General features: G+C 44.0%; 1 protein-coding gene across 1 annotated transcript in view; it reads left to right on the plus strand.

Moving 5' to 3' along the window:
* LOC139563524 (phosphatidylinositol 4-phosphate 3-kinase C2 domain-containing subunit beta-like) overlaps positions 1–16,558 on the plus strand; it is a 65,941-nt gene that overhangs the window by 5,021 nt on the left and 44,362 nt on the right. Inside the window, exons 2-5 of the mRNA XM_071382248.1 lie at positions 11,905–12,847; positions 13,139–13,239; positions 13,645–13,805; positions 14,776–14,896. Of these exons, the coding sequence (XP_071238349.1) occupies positions 11,999–12,847; positions 13,139–13,239; positions 13,645–13,805; positions 14,776–14,896 (1,232 nt within the window). The 5' untranslated portion in view covers positions 11,905–11,998. The remainder of the gene's footprint in view (positions 1–11,904; positions 12,848–13,138; positions 13,240–13,644; positions 13,806–14,775; positions 14,897–16,558) is intronic.

Genomic DNA, 16,558 nt, shown 5'->3' on the forward strand with positions numbered 1-16,558 from the left:
TCCCTAACCACCCCCTCTTCATCCCTCTCCAAACAATGTGGCCCGCCTCCATCTCCACCCCTTCCGTCCCATCTCCTCAGCCCCACTCTGGTCTCCCCCCCCCCCCCCCCCTCTCCTCGGGCTACAGGCCATGCAGTCTGCCCCCTGTATAGAGGATCCATCTCCACCCCCACCCTCTCATTGATCCCACTCTGGCCTGCTCCCCCCCCCGGGCTACAGGCCATGCAGTCTGCCCCCTGTATAGAGGATCCATCTCCACCCCCACCCTCTCATTGATCCCACTCTGGTCTGCTCCCCCCCGGTCTACAGGCCAGGTCCTGCTGTCTCCTCACCCTGGGACCCAAATGACTGACACTTGCTGAGATTGAAGGACAGTCAATGCATGGACAGTATAATCAAGAATGGATTGAAGTGGTCTCGTGGAAAAATCATATCTTCTTGGAGGGTGAGCCATTACAGCTGTCCTTTCTGACCACTCGGCGTGTGTGTGTGTGAAACATTTCTACACTCCAAAATGTCCAGGAATTTCACCAAAACAAAGCCGTGCGTGTGTGTGACTCTCCATCTGCTGAGGTCTGGAGCTGAGCCTGTGTGTATATACACGTCTGGATCTTGGTTGGCTAATTTATTAAAGGACACACTCACGCCTAAGCGGTCTCGTTCATTACAGTAATGGTGATCTACACTGAATGTACAAAACATTAAGAAAACCTTCCTAACATTGAGTTGCACCCCCCCTCCCCTTTTGCCCTCTGAGCAGCCACGGTCGTGTCAAGTTGGCTGGATGTTCTTTGGATGGTGGACCATTCTTGATACACACAGGAAACTGTTGAGCGGGAAAAACCCAGCAGCTGCAGTTCTTGACACACTCAAACCAGTGTTCCTGGCACCTACTACCGTACCCCGTTCAAAGGCACTTCAATATTTTGTCTTGCCCATTCACCCTCTGAATGGCACTCATACACAATCCATGTCTCAATTTAACCTGTCTCCTCACCTTCATCTACACTGATTTGAAGTGGATTTAACAAGTGGCATCAATAAGGGATCACAGCTTTCACCTGGATTCACCTGGTCAGTCTGTCATGGAAAGAGCAGGTGTTCCTAATATTTTGTACACTCTGTGTATCTTTCGAATGTTTTCCTGACACATCTCACCACCGACCCAGAATCTTAGAATGGAGCAGAGTGTTGAAATGGAAGCTGCAAGCTAATAGGGTGGATATTGGAAATGTATTGTAGTCAGAATAGTTTTCTCCATACCTCCCCCGTATCCTCTCTTTCTCTCTCTGTGTGTATGCACATTTGTTGAAACACACTGTATTGTGCAGTATCTGCTTGTCAAATGGCCCATAGAGGTTAGGTATTCTGAACTGAGCTAGCATATTCTCTCCGTGGGCCCTGGTCTTGACTGTCTGGCTGGGAAAGGGTTTATGTCATAATCTTCCTCCCATTCCCCAGGAAACACAAGCTGCACCACAAGGCTCCAACTAAACAGATAGGGAGCTGCCTCCCTCCCTGATCCTTCTCTTTCTCTCTTTCTATCTGGTTTCCCTCTCTTTCTTTAGGATTCCGTCACGCACAACATGCACGCACGCACACACACATTCATGCATACACACCCTTTGAGAACTTCCTGAAGGAGGGTGTTCTGGGCGGGAGGTCAAACTCTGGGTCTCTGTGGGAGTGGCTGGCCTAGTCTCCATGGTAACCAGGGTCAGGAGAGGTCACGTGCCTCCATCCTCTGCTGTGAGGCCGTAACAGAGGCAGAGGAAACCAGAATTAAAGCTCTGCCCTTTGTCTCATATAGCTGAGACCCAACAGACAGACATCTGAGTGTTTCCCACACAGTGCTGGCCTCTGTCACAGGGAGAAAGTTTAAAGTTTTAATGCCACGTGCACAAGTATGCCTTTCTTGCATGCTCCAAACCCAGCAATGCAGTAATCAATATCAATGTAGCACTAAAAATAATATTAGGTAAAACAAAAACAAACAATCAAATGTAAAATAAGAACACAAGAAAGTTTGAAGCTATATTATGGCTGACCCCATTTAGTTGACTGGTCGATTGTTTGGTTTATAGGCTGTTGGTCGACCAAGATTTTTTTAGGTGAGCAGTCTAATATATATAAACAGTTGGAGTCGGAAGTTTACATACACCTTAGCCAAATACATTTAAACTCAGTTTTTCACAATTCCTGACATTTAATCCTAGCAAAAAATCCCTTTCTTAGGTCAGTTAGGATCACCACTTTATTTTAAGAATGTAAAATGTCAGAATAATAGTTGAGAGAATGATTTATTTCAGCTTTTATTTCTTTCATCACATTCCCACTGGGTCAGAAGTTTACATACACTCAATTAGTACTTGGTAGCATTGCCTTTAAATTGTTTAACTTGGGTCAAATGTTTCGGGTAGCCTTCCACAAGCTTCCCAAAATAAGTTGGGTGAATTTTGGCCCATTTCTCCTGACAGAGCTGGTGTAACTGAGTCAGGTTTGTAGGCCTCCTGGCTCGCACACACTTTTTCAGTTCTGCCCACACATGTTCTATAGGATTGAGGTCAGGGCTTTGTGATGGCCACCCCAATACCTTGACTTTGTTGTCCTTAAGCCATTTTGCCACAAATTTGGAAGTATGCTTGGGGTCATTGTCCGTTTGGAAGACCCATTTGCGACCAAGCTTTAACTTCCCGACTGATGTCTTGAGATGTTGCTTCAATATATCCACATCATTTTCCTCCCTCATGATGCCATCTATTTTGTGAAGTGCACCAGTCCCTCCTGCAGAAAAGCACCCCCACAACATGATGCTGCCACCCCCGTGCTTCACGGTTGGGATGATGTTCTTTACCTTGCAAGCCTCCACCTTGGCTTGCAAGCCTCCACCCTTTTTCCTACAAACATAACGATGGTCATTATGTCCAAACAGTTCTATTTTTGTTTCATCAGACCAGAGGACATTTCTCCAAATAGTACGATCTTTGTCCCCATGTGTAGTTGCAAACCGTAGTCTGTCTTTTTTATGGTGGTTTTGGAGCAGTGGCTTCTTGCTTGCTGAGCGGCCTTTCAGGTTATGTCAATTTAGGACTCGTTTTACTGTGGATATAGATACTTTTGTACCTGTTTCCTCCAGCATCTTCACAAGGTCCTTTGCTGTTTTTTTAGGATTGATTTGCACTTTTCGCACCAAAGTAAGTTCATCTCTAGGAGACAGAATGCGTCTCCTTCCTGAGCGGTATGACGGCTGCGTGGTCCCATTGTGTTTATACTTGCGTACTATTGTTTGTACAGATAAACGTGGTACGTTCAGGCGTTTGGAAATTGCTCTCAAGGATGAACCAGACATGTGGAGGTCTGCAATTTATTTTCTGAGGTCTTGGCTGATTTCTTTTGATTTTCCCATGATGCCAAGTAGAGGCACTGAGTTTGAAGGTAGGCCTTGAAATACATCCACAGGTACACCTCCAATTGACTCAAATTATGTCAATTAGCCTATCAGAAGCTTCTAAAGCCATGACATCATTTTTTTGAATTTTCCAAGCTGTTTAAAGGCACAGTCAACTTAGTGTATGTAAACTTCTGACCCACTGGAATTGTGATACAGTGAATTATAAGTGAAATAATCTGTCTGTAAATAATTGTTGGAAAAATTACTTGTGTCATGCACAAAGTAGATGTCCTAACCAACTTGCCAAAACTATAGTTTGTTAACAAGAAATTTGTGGAGTGGTTGAAAAACTAGTTTTAATGACTCCAACCTACTAAGTGTATGTAAACATCCGACTTCAACTGTATATAATATATATATATATATATATATATTTTTATGGCACATGAGACACCGGTCGGATTCACGTCTATCTCAGTGGACTAATCTATTGCCGAGGCCACGGGGATGGCACACCAGTAGTACATTTACAGTTAATTCCCATAATTTCTAATCTACAATGTTTGTTTGGTTATGGTAATTTCTGTTAATGCTTTCAATATATTATTATGATGACAGTCTTCTACCATTCTCATTGTCAGAGTGAACACGTTGTTTGCGCACCGCACAACCTAGGCTACACTTGTGAGGAGAAAGTTTCAGTTTATTTCAGTCCATTTAGGAGTTGTCAATTTATTCATTGTTTTTTGTAGAGCTCCTGTCAATGTTGAGTAAGGACGCGCACCTGATTATACATAGAAGTAGGCCTAGGCTACCTGGCCTGCGCGCAAATGTAGCGTATTTTAAAAATCTTTCCAGCTCTCTCCCTTTCGATAACCACTCAGCATAAAAGGGGGAAAAAATGTAATGTTCTGATAGGGTGGAAACGTAATTAAAATAGGTCGACGTGAATACTTCTTATCCATTGCGCAAATAGCCTACAGCTATGTCTGGCCGGAGCTCACTGGAGCAGGAAATTCTGAGGGCCCAGAGTATTTTATACATGTTGCAAGTTCCTTGCAGACAGGTCATGCATAGCCAATTTTGATTTATATGATATTTATTTTTATTAGGATATTTTCTACCTGCAGGCTGCAATGTTTTTATTTGTTGGCTTTATGTAGGCTATTTTTTACATAATTTGCAATGGCAATAGAAGTTACATTTAGAATTATGATTAACCACATGATAATGATTTTGAGATACAAATATTGTAAATTAAATGAAACTGTTGCACGAATATGTGCTTATAAAAATAATAACTCGCATGCATATCGGTAGAAATTGTAAGATACATTTGCACTCCAAATAGAAAAGGTTACAGACCCCTAGTGTAGCCTATTAGAAGCGTATCAACAGGAGCGTAACAGCATAATCTGTGAGGGCCGACAGCAGTGGGAGGAAGAGGGTCAGGAACTGTTTATTTTCTTTCTGGTTAGGTTATCTTGATCTCTGGGTCCCTCGAGTCATTTGTGTGTCTTAATTACTCAATCACAGTGTGCTTAAAGCATCAGACAAGCTCAGTAGCCTACATATAGTTGATTTTATTAAAACACATAGGGAAAAATACACGTTTTAAAATTTCGACCAATCGATCAAACATCTCTGGAGAGACCTGAAAATAGCTTTGCAGCGACGCTCCCCATCCAACCTGACAGATCTTGACAGGATCTGCAGAGAAAAATGGGAGAAACTCCCCAAATACAGGTGTGCCAAGCTTGTAGTGACATACCCAAGAAGACTCGAGGCTGTAATTGCTACCAAAGGTGCTTCAACAAAGTACTGAGTAAAGGGTCTGAATATGTATGTAAATGTGATATTTAAGTTTTGTTTTAAATTTTATACATTTGCAAACATTTATAATAATCTGTTTTTGCTTTGTCATTATGGGGTATTGTGTGTAGATTGATGAGGGGGAAAAAACAATTTAATACATTTTAGAATAAGGCTGTAATGTAACAAAATGTGTAAAAAGTCAAGGGGTCTGAATACTTTCCTAATTAAGGGATCCGGATATATGATAAACAGAGTAGCATCAGCGTAAATTATTGTCTGAGTGTGTGTATGAGCGCGTGTGTGTAGAATCCGTGTATGTATGTGCGCGTTATTGTATGTTGGAGAGTCAGTGTGCGTGTGTAACAGTCTTCTTCATCTTCCTCCTCCTCGGACAAGGAGGAGCATGGATTCGACCAAAATGCAGCGTTGTAGTTAGACATATTATTTATTTACAACAAACAGACGAAGACGAAAAACTCTTGAACAAAATACAAAACAACAAACGAAGTAGACAGACCTGGACTACAAACTTACATGTAACGAAGAACGAACGAACAAGTACTGACTACAAACAAACGCACGAACGATACAGTCCCGTATGGTGCAACAAACACAGACACAGGAAACAACCACCCACAACCAACAATGTGAAACCACCTACCTTAATATGGCTCTCAATCAGAGGAAACGTAAACCACCTGCCTCTAATTGAGAACCATATCAGGTCACCCAAAACCAACATAGAAACACATAACATAGACTGCCCACCCAAACTCACGTCCTGACCGACTAACACATAAAAAATAACAGAAAACAGGTCAGGAACGTGACAGCGTGATTGTGTAGAGAGTACAAAAGGCTATTTAGCAGTCTTGCGGCTTGGGGATAGAAGCTGTACAGTAGCCTGTTGGTGTCAGACTTGATGCATCGGTACCGCTTGCAGCGAGAACAGCCTATGGCTTTGGTGGCTGGAGTCTTTCACAAGAATAGAGAGGTTTTGTAGGGAAGAGAGCTGTCATATGTACCTTCACAAAGTGTTTGAATCTGTGTGAGAGGGGGAGAGAAAGTGGTGTATAGGGTTAGAGCAACAGTAACCTATTAAAAAGATATCTGTAGCAATCAGGTTTGTGCAGTAGGCTATAGGCCCAATTAGGGCTGTGGCGGTCACAACATTTTGTCAGCCAGTGATTGTCAAGCAAATAACTGTCGGTCTCACGGTAATTGACCATTAATTAACTTAAACACATTTAGCACATCCTACAAGCCACTGATGCAGACCTTTGGAACATCTACATTTTAAAAAAGTCTAATAAATCCATGTAATGTAGTCTACACCTTCACAATAAATCCATGATTTATTTTAGACGGGTCTAATGAAGCATGATATGAAGAAAATGTCTTTCTCAGAAGAAAATAATAGCATACTCTGTGTTGTCCTTATGTTAGGTCCTGATCTGGCTATGGCTGTGGGCTACATTAGTTCATTTAGCAGACAAGATTCCCTTAAAATTCCTTGGCATTATTTTATAGTATGAAGAATACAATTGAACAAAGCTGAATAAAATAGAAAGGTTATTTTCTCCAAACGATTTGAGGGAGGATATTCTGTGTTGAGCGGTTAACAAAGAAATAGGTACTCCTATATGCTACATTTAGTTATTAATGTAACTTTAAATGTTCTAAAAATGTTGGGCTATATGTTTTGATATTGACTACGTTGGAAGGCTGCATGATGCGACTCTAATGATGATTTGAAAAAAGTTGCCTAAAAGGCATGAGCTCTGCTTTGTATTTTGCGCGGGCTGTACACACTTTATGTCTCTCATTCACAATTTGACAAGCACTTGATAATGCCTAGAATTTAACGGTGTCATCCCCTTTGTGTGGCCGTAATGCACCCCCCCCCCAAAAAAATCCATGCCTTTTGTGGCCGTTGTACGCTTCTCCCTGACTGCTGCGCCCTCCATCACGTGATCAGGTCTTTCTCATAGGCTACAAGTGAAGACACACATTGAGGACGCAACTGTGCGTGTCCTTATCCAATTCCAAAGTGCATATTGAAGATATTGGAAGAACTGTCCATATTTACTTTTTGTTAGCAAACAATAAACAGTAGCCCTAACGCACAGCAAAAGCACTAGCCTACGTCAATCTACTATCCCCCATAGTACAAAAGTTGACCTATTCTGTGCGAGAAATAAATATTCCAAACATAGTCTGGGACAGTTGTGGGATGCGATAGATCCCAGATTAATACAACCGCTAGCATCAAATTTTTTTTTTTATGTATGCAGAACATTTAGCTTAAAATGTTGACAAACTATTAGGCTATTTATTCACACTATAAGCACAGCAATGCACAGGCTATATGCGCAAATGTTCCATTAGTGGAAAAACACCATTATCAAAAGTGACCGCAAATGCAATTGTGCATGTAATGCTTTTATTATAAAGGTGCATTTTTATGGTGAAAATGATCTTCCCCAAACGTGAAACTCACGCGCTGTTTATGGATGCCAGTTAGTCTCTCATGAATAGTGTGACTATGATTCTAAAAAGTCCACAAAAAAGGCATTGTTTCTTATGCTGGGCATCATTCACAAGTGATAATATATAATATATATTGTCACCCATCAGACTATTCTTAATTGAATATTGTCTTTACATATACTAAATAACATGTGTGACATTTGTTTTGATTTAGAATGGACCATTATCATGCACCTGTATTGAAACAGGGTCAGCTGGAAAAAATACATGTCATCTATGCACTTAAATAGCGAATGGAGGACGCTTTTCCCATGGTTCATTTTTATGCCAGCCAGCTAGGCCATTCTCCTGTTGTAAATATACGCAATGTGCTTAATATTAGGAAAGTTGATCAATAAATATAGTAGGCATAGCCTATAGAAAGCTGATCCTTCTATTTTTAGTAGAGGCCATTACTCTGTTTTCTTGAGCAATTGCCTAGCCTATTGAAATGTTGCGCAACAAGAGCTCATGGGCTCTCATGAATTGTTTGATTCGATTTTCGAGTACGAACTTGTGTTATAGGATCACACTGGTAATAGGTCATCATTTGTTGTGTTACTTGTGAGGCACAGCTAAGTGAGCATAAATTGAAGTCTCAGCGAAGGGAGAGCATCAGAGGGTCCGCCTCACTGTCTCAGCTCTCCCCCCTATGCTAAGATTGACCAATAAGAGTCTTCGAGCTGATGATGAAACTCGAGTCACACCGCATTATTTCTGCCTCATGCACAAATTCATGTTGTTGCTCCTAATGAACAGAGAAAGTGAAATGTTCCTTGATATAAAAAAACACACACAGCGCTAATCATAACGCCAGCCTATCGATACACTTTGCTACGCTTTCATATAAGGCGCAGTGCTGTTTGCAACACGAGTGGAGAACTGCGTTTCATGTTCACAATGCTGAATAAAAACTTAAACATGAACTCACTCGTAAAAACCGCAGCTCTTTTCTGTATTCGTTGACAGTCTCGCTAGTCATGGTTTTAGACGTTTTGAAATCACAGTATCAATGAGAAAGCTGTAGATATGATGATCTGAACAATCCAATGGACTAGCAGTAGCTTCAGACGCATGACACGGTTAAAAATGGGAACACTTTGCCTACCCGGCACGCAGGGCAGCTGAAACAAGTGCCCCTACTGTCAACATCATTGTTTTATTGTTTTTAATAGAAACAACCGTTTGGTGAACAACTGGGTTAGAGAATGCTGCCTCAGCTTCTCTTCCTCACACAGTTAGAGCGAGTCTGCAGAGCCTCTGTTTTTGTGTGTGCTGTGGGACATGTGCATGTTGTGCGCTTGCATGCATGCTGTGTGTGTGTGAGGCCATATTATGGGTTTAACATGTCCATGGGAGGTCAGGAATCTGGGCTGTGATACTGCTGAGTTGCAGTTTCCTGTCTGAACCAGCCAAGTCTGTTTTACTAAACATTAGTACCTATTCACAGTTTGTTAACCATGTGTCAATTGTTACATGCGACTTGTCCTGTATAAGACCTTTTGTTCTTTAAATAGTGGTTAATAAGCCGTTTATGCAGTCCTCCAAATAATGAAAACGTGAAGAAAAGGGGGAATCAGCTAGTTATGGGGGAAACAAGGATGCAGTTACATATCTAGGGCCGTATAAAATCTGTTTCATTTTTTCCCAAATTCCGTTTTCACCGTTTTTAGTTTCTCCAGGTTTCAGATTTTTCCCAGTTTTTCTTTTTTCTTTCAATCACACTTTTTTAATTGGATGTTTTAACTCCACAACAATGCTTTAAACCACAACAGGAGACCACTTTTGAGGTCTGGGAAAAATCTATAAATTTTATTTTGGGGGGTGTAAATACCATTTTAATTCAAGTGCACACCATCAAGAGACAAACAAATAGCCGCCCCATTTTAGGGGACCAAAAGTATTAGGACAAATTCACTTGTGTATTAAAGTAGTAAAAAGGGAAATATTTGGTCCCATATTCATAGCACGCAATAACTACATCAAGCTTGTGACTACAAATTTGCTGTTTGTTTTGATAGTGTTTCAGATTATTTTCTAGAAAATGTATCGTAAATAATGTTGTGTCATTTTGGAGTGAGAAAGTTAGACGCACAAATATTGTACCCCAAAGACGTGCTAACCTCTCACCATTACAATAACAGGGGAGGTTAGCATTTTTTGGGGTACAATATTTGTGCGTCTAACTTCCTCACTCATCATTGTCACGATTCATTCAGGATTAGCCGTAGTCATGGTAGCATTCACATTTAATGTAGACGTGTGTTTAGAAACATTCTATTCTTATTTACAATGAAGTGACTTAAACAAATCACCGCTGGATCGATGCAAATAATCACATCATTCTGCCAGGTTGACGTACTCTACTTTGTAGTTAACATTTCATTGAGAAGGTTTTTGTGGAGGCCTTTCCATCTAGCAGAAGACGGCGATCATTAGCATCATTGCTAACGGCTACACAAAGTGGTAGACAAACATGCACACGCGCACAGAGGCATTCCCGCGCCGATGCCTCATCAGAAAGTTGAAGGAAAATACAAATCGCTAATGCGTATTGTTCGTGCCTTGTCATAATTAACACCTTTTCTAATTAATTCAATACATTTTTGAATATTGCCGAATTCCGTTTTAATGTCTGCCACGTTCTACGCATCGCGGATTTGATTGCTCCCTGTATATCGCAATATTATTTTGGACGATATTATATAGAAACTTTGACTCCAAGTATCGATTTGTAATAAAAATACATGTTTTTCTAAGTAGCGTTAGCTAGCCCTAGTCGGCTCTACCTGCACCAAAACGCCGATATTTTTCATCCTATAGCTTGTTCACCATCTTCTTTTTAAGTGGTGAACCAACGTGTTTTCAACACTTTGATTTCCATGACTGATCATAACAGGGGTGAAAGTAAGCCATTGGCTCACGTTTTACCGGTATGGCGTACCCCACTATTTATTTTGCCGGGACGCCGTACCGGTAAAACGTGAGCCTATCACAATTAACACAACATGCCCAAAAAACTATAGGTTGTTAAACTATTATTTAACATTACTGCATGTCAGCCACATTAACATTTAGCAATTTTTATTTATTATTATAAAACCTTTATTTAACCAGGAAGGGCTCATTGATATTTAAAAATCTCTTTTTCAAGAGCGTCCTGGCCAAGATAGGCAGCACCAAGTCATTACAAAAAATCCTTCAATTGACTGGAAACCGGGTGGTATTCGCTCCAAATTGCATTGTGGTTTGAGGAGAACACTTACATTTTATCAAGGCGGAGATGTGTGGCCGAGACCAAGGCACGCTTGGACGAATCAATTCAGTATACAAGTGTAGGCCTAATGACAATCGCAGAATGTCATTACAATAAACATAGGTGTTTTGTAACAGATGTCTTTTTGCATTCATCAAATTGTGGGTGTACAAAACAGAACCGGCTCCATATGTCGTGGACTCTACAAGGTGTCGAAAGTGTTCCACAGGGATGCTGGCCCATGTTGACTCCAATGCTTCCCATAGTTGTGTCAAGTTGGCTGGATGTCATTTTGGTGGTGGACCATTCTTGATACACACGGGAAACTGTTGAGCGTGAAAAACCCAGTAGCGGTCCAGTTCTTGACACACTCAAACCGGTGCGCCTGGCACCTACTACCATACCCCGGTCAAAGGCACTTAAATATTTTGTCTTGCCCATTCACCCTCTGAATGTCTCAATTCTCTCAAGGCTTAAATCCTTCTTTAACCTGTCTCCTCCCCTTCATCTACACTGATTTGAAGTGGATTTAACAAGTGACATCAATAAGGGATCATAGCTTTCACCTGGATTCACCTGGTCAGTCTATGTCATGGAAAGAGCATAATGTTCATAATGTTTCGAACACTTAGTGCAACGTGAGCAATATGTTTGGATCATCAAATTACAATAACATCTCAGTGTCGAATCACAATACATATAGAATCGTAAGAATCACAATACATATCGTATTGTGAGGTCACTGGCAATTCCCAGCCCTAGAATCAGCTGTGTTTTTGTAGAATACACCTGAAACTGAGAGCACTTGGCATCTGTGGTCTGAATGGCAGGACCGAAATGCATCCCTCTGTCTCACTTTGACTACTTCCTCTTTTTTTACTCTTTCTGATTACCTCTCTCTCTCGCTCCACAGAGCGTATTCTGAGGCCCATGTCTCTTCTCTGGAAGCCCTAGAACCCGTGTCCTTCTCCTCCTCTTCTGTTGGTGGTGGCTTCCCCTGTAGGAGCATGTCGGCAGCACAGACTCAGAAGGACGGTGAAGGCCCCTGGGGACTGGATTCCCTGGGCCTGAGCCAGAGAGAGTTGGTAATGGCTGAAGCTCTACAGATGGAGTATGATGCCCTGTCAAGACTTAAACAGGACAAGGGTGGGGAGAGCGAGGGGACCAGCAGCCAGGGGGTTGGGAGGTTACCTACGCTACCCCCTAGGGAGGGCCAGAGCCAGATCGATCGCCCCCTCCCACCCTGCCCCAGCCCTCTTCCTCCAGGAGGGAGTTTGCTAAGAGGGCTGTCTGGTTCGGACCCATTCCTCAACCACCTTCAGCCTGGGGGGTCCCACTCCCCACGTCCCTCCCCAGCCAGGGCCACTCCTCCTCTGGGAAGCTACAGCAAAGAGCCCCTCTATATCCTGGAGAGTTCAGGGAAGGGGGACTACCTGAACTCCAGCTATGGGCACTCAGGGTCTAGCTATGGTTCTCCTCTGACTCTGCTTAAAGGCTTCCCCCCTCCTCCGGATGACCCTCCTCCTGCTGTACCCCCAAGGACCCCTCTACCCCCCTCCACTGAGCCCTTCCCGCCCTCCCGACGCACTGTGGCGCCCCGGGATGTCAACCTGTTCACCCCTGAGGTAGACCAGCCCAAACTGTCGTCAGGGGAGATGCTCAACTACGAGAGCCTCAACGACGCCCTCTCCAAGCTCAATGGCGATTGGCTGGCGCCAAGGGGTAGGCGGGCCAATGGGGACCAATCAGGGAAGCCGGTGGCTCGGAGTAAGACCCTCCCCCCTCAGGTGCCCCCCCGCACTTACGTACCTATCCAGAAGAGCAACAAGAACCAGCGCAGAGTGTCGGCCGACCCGGTAACTACTCACCCTATGACAGGCTCACTACAGATTCATTACGTCACTATGCATGACACAGCATTATTTCACATCTAGTGTTACCTCACACCCTCATTCCGTGTTTCCAGAGTCGAACCTAGACACAAATAAACGATCCTTGAAAGGTCTAGGCTTGTCTCCAGCTTACTCCAGTCAAGTCAGTCTATTCCAACGGAGTCCAGTCCAGCTGTGTTCTGTTCCGTGACTCTGAATGCTCTGTTACAGTCAGTTCTGTGACTGATCGTTCCTGTGTCTGTGTGTGATTGGCAGGTGTCTCTGGGCCCCAGGCTTAATGGTTTCGGCTATGAGCTCTTCCAGGTGTCAGAGGAAAGAGATGAGGAGGTGGCCGCCTTCTGTCACATGCTCGACGTGTAAGTGTACGGCCCAATCCCAAATCAACCCCTAAGCCAAACGCCCTATGCACTTGTGGAGATCTGAGAGGATTTGATTGGTATAAACTATATGGTGAAACTTCCACCTAGCCTATCAGAGGGCAAGATGGAGCTATTACCATATTGTTCACACCTGTCAGATCCTCTCAAATATCTACAAGTGCATTGGGCGTAAGGTTTAGGGGTTGATTTGTGATTGGACTAAAAATGTACCCTCTCGCCCTCAGTCAGGCTGTTTAGAACCATTCGTGTGCTGTGGTTTTGTTGTGGTTGTATTGTGGTCAGGCTGACTACAAGCAGTTATAACCATAACTGTGTGTTGTGGTTAATTCACAGTCAGCTATTTATTACCTTTTAATAACCATCCCTGTGTGTTGTTTTCAGGTTGCGGTCGGCGTATCCAAGCAACGACCGCTCTAAGAACTCTGGGTTTGTGTGGTCGCCTTCAGTGGGGCCCGAAGAGTTGCAACAGGGGTTAGGGGTCAGCGTCAAAGTTACGGTCATCAGCGACCACGCCAGAGAACCACTCACCTTCACCTGTGACGGTAAGATGCACATACTCCCACTCACTCACTCGCAAACACACACACTCAGACACGCCGCAGGTTCATCAGCACAGAGATCACTCACCCCTATTTTCGAATGTCATGTCTGCTTCACTCAGTCCTGTCCAGGCCACTGCGGTTTTCCAATGGGAATGTTTTGGCCAGTATCAGGGATAAAGGAAAGCATGTGGTTGGAGTTCCCTTAATGGAATTACACTGACCGGATCCCAGCCAACCAACTGTCTAATCTGGCCTCATTCATGGGTCTGGGAGAAAGGGAGAAAGAGGGGGAGATTTAAGGGAAGGGGAAGGAGAGACCGCTTTGGAAACATCACTGTTCATGCTATGAAGGCCTCCTCTCTCTCTGTTTCTCTCTCTACCTCACCCTGTCTCCCTTAGTGGTGTGTGAGACTATGTGATGTGGGTACAGTAAGGTCAGCTCATGACTCATGATGGCGGAAGAGAGTATGTTTGCTCTCACTCAGAGAGATCGAACTGGCCAAGTAAACAGAGTCAGAGACCCCCCCCCCCCCCCCTCCATTCTCTCTCTCTTTCTATCCCCATCTCTGTCTGTCTTTGTCTCTCTGTCTCCCCCCCCCTCTGTCTCAAAGTGGTTGTTTCCCTCTTCTTCATTCTGTAAGATAATTTAAGATCAACTACAGCAATCAACAGCACAGCAGTCAGTCAGTCTGAATCATTTCTTCCAGTACATCCGTCCCTGTGACTCTTCCTGTCAATAGAATGGTTGGGTCGGTGTGCACTGACTCAGTCCAGAGAGGTTGAATCAAAGAACCCACACACCCACACATTCACCTCTCTCTCTCTCTCTCTCTCTCTCTCTCTCTCTCTCTCTCTCTCTCCCCGTCTCTCTATCGCTTTACTCTTCCATCCACCCTCTCTCTCTCTTCCTCTGTTTTTGTTTCTGTCATGTACTGTAATTTACGTTCTGTTCCCCACATCTCTCTCTAAGGGTCATCTACAGTGGACCTGTTGATCTACCAGACGTTGTGTTATGCTAATGAGGACCTGGACCACATCGACGTCGACCACTACCTGCTCAAAGTCTGCGGTCAAGCTGAGTTCCTAGAGAAGTAAGGAGCACTTCTCTCGTGCCTTTCTCTCCTCAACTTCTTCTCCCTCTCTCTGTATCTCCACTCCTCTCGCCCATCTGTCTGCAATATGTGTGAATACTGGAAGAGGAGGCTGGGATTTGGCTTTTGAGTGTTTTTAAAGGGATACTTCGGGATTTTGGCAATGAGGCCCATTTATCAACTGCCCAGAGTCTGATGAAGTCGTGGATACCAATTTTATTAGCATTGGCGCCATGAAACTACCGCTAACTTCCTTCATACTGAACACAGAGACATCGAAGTGGTGTCCACGAGTTCATCTGTCTCTGGGGGAAGTAGATAAAGGGCCTCATTGCCAATATCCCGACGTATCCCTTTAATTTCCTTCACTGCTGAATAAGCTCCACACATGCCCTGTCAGTCCACACTCCATTGGCAACATTACACTATGCTGCTTCCCCTCGTTCTCTCCTCCCACGCCTTCCCTCTCTTTCCCTTCTTCCCTGCCCATCCCCCTCTCTCTCCTGGCTCCATGCCCACCCCATTGTGGATGGGTGCCAGGGGGCAGTCTGCCAACTCTCTGCCCAGTAGAGCTCACCCTGGCTGGGCTGCGGCAGCGATGGTGCCCCCCTGTCCCCCACTACTCCATGGAACAGGCCAAGCACAGGGTGGAATGAGTAGAGGAGAGCCAACTAATCATAACACATCACCAGCCATGTTAGTTGGGCCCGGAGGGTGGGACTGGGAGGTAGAGAGCACATGTACGCACACATACACACACACACACACACATGCATGTGAATACAGAAACAGCTGTTCTATAAGACCGAGAGCCAGAGCAATTCCCCTCAGATAAACTGAGAAGAGCCTTGCCTTGGAAAAATCGCGTAGACCTTGGCTATACACTCGTACTCTCAGCCATATGTGTTTGTGTGTGTACCGTATGCATGTCTCAACCTTGTGTTTTTGTATGTGTGCGTTTTTGGTTTTACTATCCTTGTGGGGACCAGACGTCCTCACAAGGTTGGTAAAACAAAGGAAAATTGTGGGGATATTTTGTCGGGTCCCCACAAGGAAAAAGGCTATTAGGCTTAGGGGTTAGGTTTAGGGTTAGGGTTACAATCAGGGTTAGGCTTAGGGTTGGGGTTAGGATTTAAGGTTAGGGTTACAATCAGGGTTAGGCTTAGGGTTGGGGTTAGGATTTAAGGTTAGGGTTAAGGGTTAGGGGTTAGAGAAAATCGGATTTTGAATGTGAATCAATTGTTTGGTCCCCACAAGGATAGTAAAACAAAATGTGTGTGTGTGCGCGTGTGTGCGTGTGTGTGTGTGAGGCCCAGGCTATAGGAATACGTTTAGGCTTTATCGAGAAAGAACAGGGCAGTGAGTTGGGGGTAAACTGAGGGAGAGAAGAGAGCTGGAGTGTGTGTGTGGTTTGTGGTCCAGATATACACACTCATATAACTGAAGGCCTCAATTATGGCCGTTTTTTAACAAGCTCTGCTGATGTCTGAGGGCCGACCTAAACCTCAGGGGATTTCCCCAGTAAAAACACACTATTCTATACACACACACACACACACACACACACAGTTGTGGGACCAACATGACCTTTCGTACCCCAACCACACGCACCCTGACACACACTCCCTCCCACTCTTCTCTAAAGTCTTCCTCTCGAGAGAA

This window comes from Salvelinus alpinus, chromosome 2, assembly GCF_045679555.1.
Source record: "Salvelinus alpinus chromosome 2, SLU_Salpinus.1, whole genome shotgun sequence".
NCBI lineage: Eukaryota > Metazoa > Chordata > Actinopteri > Salmoniformes > Salmonidae > Salvelinus > Salvelinus alpinus.